The sequence below is a fragment of the Gekko japonicus genome, unplaced genomic scaffold, assembly GCF_001447785.1.
Source record: "Gekko japonicus isolate JY-2015 unplaced genomic scaffold, Gekko_japonicus_V1.1 scaffold2895, whole genome shotgun sequence".
Taxonomy (NCBI): Eukaryota; Metazoa; Chordata; class Lepidosauria; order Squamata; family Gekkonidae; genus Gekko; species Gekko japonicus.
This window is the reverse complement of record NW_015161492.1, coordinates 136987-144743: the sequence shown is the minus strand read 5'-3', so window position 1 is coordinate 144743 and position 7757 is coordinate 136987. Positions and strand designations below refer to the sequence as shown.

The 7757-nt window shown below is 41.8% G+C and overlaps 1 protein-coding gene across 1 annotated transcript in view; it reads right to left on the bottom strand.

The window, feature by feature from the left end:
* Positions 1 to 299: 299 nt before the first annotated feature.
* The window catches only part of ARFGEF3 (ARFGEF family member 3), a 129786-nt gene continuing 122328 nt past the window's right edge, over positions 300 to 7757 (bottom strand). The window contains exons 34-35 of the mRNA XM_015429180.1: positions 3069 to 4284; positions 300 to 491 (exon numbers count right to left, since the gene is read on the bottom strand). Of these exons, the coding sequence (XP_015284666.1) occupies positions 300 to 491; positions 3069 to 4284 (1408 nt within the window). The remainder of the gene's footprint in view (positions 492 to 3068; positions 4285 to 7757) is intronic.

Here is a 7757-nt window from a genome sequence, read left to right as displayed (position 1 = left end):
GAGTATCCATGTGTCAGCCTGATTTAATAGCATTTTCAGATTTTAATTATTTTGTGATACTCAGTGCACTGAGTAAACTGTATTTTATCACATGCTGTTCTAGGTATAAGCAAGACTGAGTCACACTCTTAAGCAGTTAACAGCGTGTGATAAACCTGGTCAGTTATTAACACCAAATAGGCAGCTACATGTACAGCTGTCTACCAGTGCTAAAAGGTAAATTTTCAATAGCTGTAGTTTGTATGCCTTGAAGCGCCTCAGATGCAAATCTCTACTTGGTAATGCAAACGATATAACTACTATACAATTATGTCATAAACTCTCCCCACTCTTCCTAGCCATTCTCTAACAGCCTGACGAACCCGGATGTCAGTCACATGACATGTCAGCTGGCTGATGCAGGGGAACACTGCTGGCTGGAGGGCTGTGAAGATCTGGTCTGGCAGGGACTGAATCTGGTTCAGAACGGTCAGCACCATATTGGTCCATGCCTGAAGTAGCAAGAGAATTAAAAAAGACTGAGAAAATGGGCCGTGCTGTATAAAAATAACACCATATAAATAGCAAAGAGAACAACAGGTTAACATTATATTTTATAATATATGATATGATCATGCTCCCCACTACTCTAAGTGATGGGGTTTTTTTTTGCAGTAATGCTTTTTGCATTATGTTCCTTGTTTCAGTCCCCCCACCAATGGCCACCATTTCTTCAGGTATACCACCTGAGGCTTTAAAACAATGGAACTGTTTTAGCGATTGCTGATTTGATAAGAGCCCCTGCCTGGCACCTCTCAGTGGTCTATGTGGGGGGAACAGTGGCCACAAGGGCCGAGACATGGGAATTATTTATTTACTTCATTAATACCCCACCTTTTTCCACAATGGGGATCCAAAGTGGTTTACAGCATTCTCCCCTCTTCCATTTTATCTTCACAACAATCCTGTGAGGTAGGTTCGGAGAGTGTGTGACTGGCCCCAGAGTCACCAAACGAATTGCCATGGCAGAGTGGGGATTTGAACTTGTCCTACTTAGATGTTCTAACCACTGCACCACATTGGGGGGCACTGCCATGTGGAGCCTGCATTGCTATTGTGAATTCCTCTGGATTTGCAGTGGCACCAGGAGCTCCATGGAGAATTGTTGCTCTCTGAAAGTAACTTCTTTCTTCATACACAGACATTCATCTGCCCCCTCCCTTTGCCTGGGGCTGGGTCACCTCCTTCAGGCTCTGATGACTGCTTTGACAAACTCATTTCCCAACAATTGAGACCACTGAGAAAACACCTACAATCCTTAAGAAACACAATCCTTGACGAATGGCTTGCTCTGGACATGCCACTTTTGGCCAGGCCAATAGGAAAGACCCCTTTATAGTAACCCGATTCCACACTCACAATAATAGATATCTGCAAATGTATGCATATGTAAAATAGGAATGTTGTTGGGAACAAAGCAGAATTAAATGAAAATTAAAACATGCTTGATTTTCCAACCAGGAGTACAAAGAGTGATAGCTGTAATGTTAAAAGCACACTGGTAGAGCTCCATATTTCACATATATTCCATATATATATATTATATATTGCTTATTTTGTCAAAATGCTTCACTGATATATTTCCATTCATAGTTCAAGGTAGTACTTTAAAATCATCAAAGGATTAATATGGTTGAATCTAAAAAACAGTACAAATTGTCAGAAAAATCTATATTTACTATTATACTCAACATTTTATATATGCAATTTAATTAAAACACTTCATTGATATATTTTATTCGGTTTTCTAATTATAGCTTGAGATATTACTCTGAAGTAGTTATTATGAGAATTTAAGTTGAAAGAAAGCAATATGAATGTTAAGGTTAAATATTTAATATTTAAAGTTTATAGAACTGCTAGTTTTAATCTAAAAACAGTCTTTTAAATAAACAGGGGTATAGTGTATGGAAACAGAACTAATTATTTTTTACTTCATTCTGTTTCCTTCTCTCCCTGTTTCTGATGTAGCCACAAATATAAACATTGTAATAAGGTTGAGAATGGAAATATTCTTGAACAAGCTTATCACTGACATACATATTTTATATATTATCCATTATCTATACCTTTGAAAGTCCTTGATAACTGTAAATGGAGGGGAAAAATTCTATTTACCCTTTCAACTCCCCCCTTCCCTTTCTATTTTCTGTACCCTTATTTCTTTTTTAATGTATACACACACACACACAAACACACAAACACATATTTATAAGCACCAGGCAGGACAGCATTCTTATAGTGGGAACCAACAGTTTCCCTACGCCAAGCCAGCTTGCTGCCATCGCCCTGAGGGAAATCAGCAGAAATAGCTGCTCCTTGGAATCATGGCCACTTGCTGGTTTGCCCACGTGGGTGAGAGACTAAACAGAAGGTGAACCAACAATCACCACAGCTTCCTCCTCTCCTTTAGGATAGCCCCTGTCATCCTTTTTAGAGGCCTTTCTCTTATCATGGCTGCTGCACAGTGAGAGAGGGTCAGGTGAGCAAGGGGCGCTGGCAGCTCTTAGCAGCCATCAATGGATGCCCAGTTAGGCAACCGGCAGCAAGAACTGCCACCACTTTCCCCCTGTCCTGGGGAGTGAGAAGTGGGGGGTGGTGATCATTCAGCAACATCTTGCTGAGAGCCCTCCAAAATTTGGAGCTAGCCCTTGTAAAGGGTCTTTTCTGAGCTTTGACAGAAGCTAAAAAGCAGGATAGAGTGGGGTTTTAACGAGATATGTTTTAATTCAAGTGATTTAATTATGTTTTTATTTATGTATGTTCATATTCTGTAAACCATTCTTGCCAGGAAGTTGCATTGTTTAACGCATAAGTATGTGACACATTAATATGTTGCCTAATGTACCAGTCGCTTAAGACTGGCCTTGCAGTCCCAAAATAAGAGAGCCCTGTGTTTAAAATCAACTAATGAAAGCTTCTAGCAGGCATACTTTCTGCTGGGACCCAAACACGGGAATGATTTCAATCAGAGTATATAAGGCATACTTTCTTTCATTTTAGTCACACCTCTGCCTTGTTTGCCTTACCTGTATTTGTGCCTCACCATCCCGAACAGATATATTAAGTGAGCTGACTGTGGACCCAGATCGTGGCCTCTTCTCTTGCCTCAGAATCTCTGGGCCTGCACTGAAGGAGTGCCTCATTTGGCCTTGATCAACCAAATTTTGTGGCCTTTGTGGGAGGGGTGAATCTGCCCCCCGTGTACTTAGTGAATCCCCTTTCTTGTCAGCTTTCATCTCTTTGGCAAAAGTGGCCAGGTTATGCTGTTGTTTCCTCTTCTTATATTCTGTCATGAGTTTCGAGATGGTTTTGTCTGTGGCTATGGTGTAGATTTTGTTGCCAGCGCTCTCCCACCATTCTTTTTTCCTGCCTTGGTCCTTCTTCTCTGTTTTGGGACTCAAGGGTGGAAGCAGCAGCATATCTCCGCTCCCTCCTTTAGGAGTGATAGTCTCTGTAAAAGAGTCCCTAATTTGACTTTTGTCGTCTTCAGAAGGGGTGTCCTTCCCAGATAGCCCTCCAGTAGATGGAGTGGAGGTTTCAGACTGAAAGGATGGAAGGATGAAGAAAGGGTCTCCTCTGAAGACTGGGAGTTCTTCTGTGCTACCTTCCAAATCTAGATGCATTTGAATATAGTTATTACATAATTCCATGCACAGCTTATGAAGCCGTTTTATTAACCAAACCCAGTCTGCATTGCTGACAGGCTGGACACTTAGAGATGGCAGCCTGGCCCTCCACTGTCTCTTTTCCTTCCCTCTAGGTGGGCTTACTTGCGCTGTCTCTTCGAATATATCTTCATCTTCTGAAGAACACTGCTGGGATGAGTCAGTGCTTCTTTCGTCATCCTCAAAGAGGATCTTCTTCACCTGTTCTGCAGTAATGTTTTCCTGGTTAGTCACAATGGCACAGATCAAGGCATGGAAGTAGATGTTGAAGCTCATTGCTGACTGGCGGTACAAGTTGGCAGCTCCACCGATGCCAGAGACCTTTTTGAGCAAGCACTTCAACCCAGTCCTTGTATCAAACTCTCTGGCTGTCCGATAGGAGTCCAGCAGTAAGTCAAAGATGACAGCCAAATTCTGCATGGAAATGTATCTGAGGAAGCCAGCCAATTTTGTTTCTGGCAATTGTTGCACAGTCTTCTCTTCTGAGTGAGAAGGCCCCTTCACAAACTCTTCCAACAAAATGTCATATAAATTCTGTAGCAGGACTTGGTGAGACAGCAGGCTCACAACTATTGTTCTGAAAGGAATACTTCACGCAGCCAAAAGACAAGGGGAAAAACAGATTGCTAACATGTTTTGTAATCAGTCAATAACATTTCTATCCTGTCTTAACTTCAAGACACTCAGAGTGGGGTACTTAAAACTATGGGTTGGATTCAGAGTAAATTTTCCAGGGGCAGAATGGAAATTTCCTGCCTCCCAGCTCACCACTGAGGGATGTCATGAGAGGGCTCTGCAGCAGGAAAGGGGAATCGGAAGAAATTGCTAATTTAGTCTGGATCCAACCCTATATCATTATGTTGTTACTTAGGATAATAATGAACTTTTCCTCACAACATGTGAATGCCATAGTCAAATTCAGGTGGCAAAACATGCAACCAGTGCCGGATTTACGCATAAGCTAAATAAGCTACAGCTTAGGGCCTCGCAATCTGCTGGGGCCTCGAATAAAAACACAATATAAAAAATGGTTTCAAATATTAAAAAGGCGTATATATTTTAAATTTTAAATTTTTCTGAGACCAGCTGATGTAATTTAAAACAGTAGGGGGCCTCTGGGTTTTGTATAGCTTAGGACCTCAGCAAGTCTAAATCTGGCCTTGCATGCCTCTGATTTCCCTATCCTTCAAACAGTTTTCATTGTAAATCATCAAACAATTAAAAAAAAACACCCTCTTGTTTTACAGTACTATCCTACATCAATATAATTAATTTCAGCATTGAACGATCATATATTACAATATTAAACCATTATATGCACAAACAACTATGAACTATGTGTCCATTGTTATTCCAGCAGAATTGTATTGTACAAACACCTGTTTTAACTTAGCAATGTGAAATTTAAACAGCAGCTATGTGAAGAGCCTCTGGGGCTTCTAATTTTGAGAAAAGGTCTATCAGTAGTTAACCCTTTTGATTCGTACTCAGAGAATATCAACAAAGCCCATATGTGCTGATCTCTAATAAAGATGTGACCTGTAAAGTCACAATTCCTATGAATTAGATCATGGATCTGAGCAAGACTTTATTCCTGTCACTATGCTGTGCTCTTTCAGGCGAAAGATGATATAGTACAAATACTTCATTAAGAATATTAAATTGGTGTTTTAATGCAGAAAAGATATTGCTTCAGATCAAAATGGGTGTGAAAACAAGTAAGCACATTTTACTACTTTGCTCTTCTCTGTCACCAAACTTGCTGTTATTTCCATTGACCCTTATGGAAATCAAAATGCCTTGGAATAAATGGCTAATTATTTTCTACTTCTTTCCACTTATACCCCAGCATCATTTTAATACAGTCCTTACATTGTACTTTGACACTCTCTAGTGGCTATATTCTGGCAGTTGCTTTATTTGCCTCAGCAGAGTTTTTTAGTCTGTAAAAAAATTCTACGCAGAAGGTGATTACAAGCCAAAATGATGTGCCTTGCTGCATACGGCCTTCACTGTAGTGACAGAAGGCAATCCAAGGATGTGCTGCCCTTTCAGAGTGCACGCACTTCACACAGGGAGCTATTAACAATACTAGCATTGTGCGTGTGAGCCATTTTCTTGGTACCCAAGTGCTAGTGAACCAGTAAATGTCCCACTATGGCATATTTAGGGCTCTCACACAATACTGTGATGATAAAGGGGGCCGATACACAGGAATGTTGTTGTAGGAGCCAGCTTTCCACTTCAAGGCCATTTCAAATGGAGGCCCCAATATAACTCTTTAATCTGGATGGCCGGTAAAAAGCAACTCCATTTATTCACAGCACTGAATCGCAAAGAGAATATTTTCTGCAAGGCAAATATAAACCAAATGCCAGTTGACAAATGTATTTTATTTTGCTTTTGGCATGACACTGCATGGTAGAATAATAAATCCTCCCTTACCCAAGTTTCCTGTATATTGATGCAGCAGTCAGAAGGAAAAAGAGAAACTCTACTAAGTTAAAATAAAATCTCAGCAGCAGGGAGCAGACATACCTTACTATGCATCAAGTGAGTAGACCAAGCTAGAGTACCCTTAATACACTGTTTGTTTCTAACACAAAGATAACCTCTGTGTGGAAAACAGTGGGTGAAGGCATGAATGTTATTCAGTGCATAGTTTAAGCAGTAGCTGCTTGACACATGTAATCACAATAGCGGAGAAGCCACCCACACCTCTAAACAAAGCACAGTATACATTGTGGCACACACACACACACACATATATATAGATATATAGATGTGTCTTTCAACTGGGAAATTCTTTTCCAGTAAGCGTAGGCAACTGGAAGAAGATATATTGAAGCACTACCAAGACACACCATGATCACGCCTAACCCAGGGCATCTGGCATAGGTTTATTCCTTGAGACATGGTCACGGATACAAAGGCTGTCCAGGAGGCATGTGGAGAAGGAAATACCCACACCTGTGGAAAGAACAGTCTCTCTCCTTGCCCACCCAGTGACCATACTTCATCCATGAAGGATTTTTAACGTCTCTTCTTGGCCATGATAAATGGAACTTCCATGTTCAGAGGTGGTGCCACTGATTGCCAGGGGACAGGAACAAACCCCAAAACTGGTTTGGAAATGTGTTAAGTTTTCAAAGGCATATCTCTGGCAGCTATTAGGAACAGGGTGCTGGACTATATAAACTTTGGACTGATCCAGCAAAGCAATTTTTATATTCCTAAAATCTGTCTCATAATCAGGCCCGTAGCTATGGTGGGGCATGTCGGGGCTCTGCCCCCTCAAATATGAGGCACGTCCCACAACAGCTGCTGCTCTTCTCCCTCCTCTCCCCCTCCAGTGACATTAAAAGGGTCCTCCAGCTGATCGGCGGGAGCATGTGGTCCGCCAATCAGCTGGAGGGCCCTTTAAATCTTTCAGCTGCCCCTCTCCCTCCTCTCCTCCAAGATTTAAAGGGCCCTCTAGCTGGTCAGCAGGCCCTTTAAATCTTGCAGGAGGTGAGGGAGAGGGATGGCTGCTGGCCGCACACCTTCCCTGAACTCCAAGCAGCAATTTCGCCGCTTGGAGTTCAGGTGCAGGCAGCCCCTGCTTGAAAAACAGCATTTAAAGGGAACCCTTTAAATGCTATTTTTCTAGCAGGAGCTGCCCATGCCTGATCTTCAAGCGGCAAAATCGCTGCTTGGAGTTCAGGGAAGGTGTATGGCTACCCCTCTCCCTCCCGCCGCCCCACAACATTTCTCCATGCCCCACCAACCCAAAATTTCTGGCCTTTTGTTCCATATGGAAATTTCGATTTAAGAGCCAGAGACTTTCTGCAATAATTGCTTGTGAAAAAGTATAATCCTATATAGTTCCCATGTTTAACGTTGTGGTGAATTCACAACCAGCTTTGAAAGAAAACACCACAGACCTAGGATTTGTGATGGTTCCACATTTGGTGTAATCTATAGGGATGGAGGTCCCTTTGTCTGCCAGTGCTAGCAAGCATTTAGCCTGAGGCAGGAGCGGAGTGACAAGATGGAAAAGTATCTTGCAGT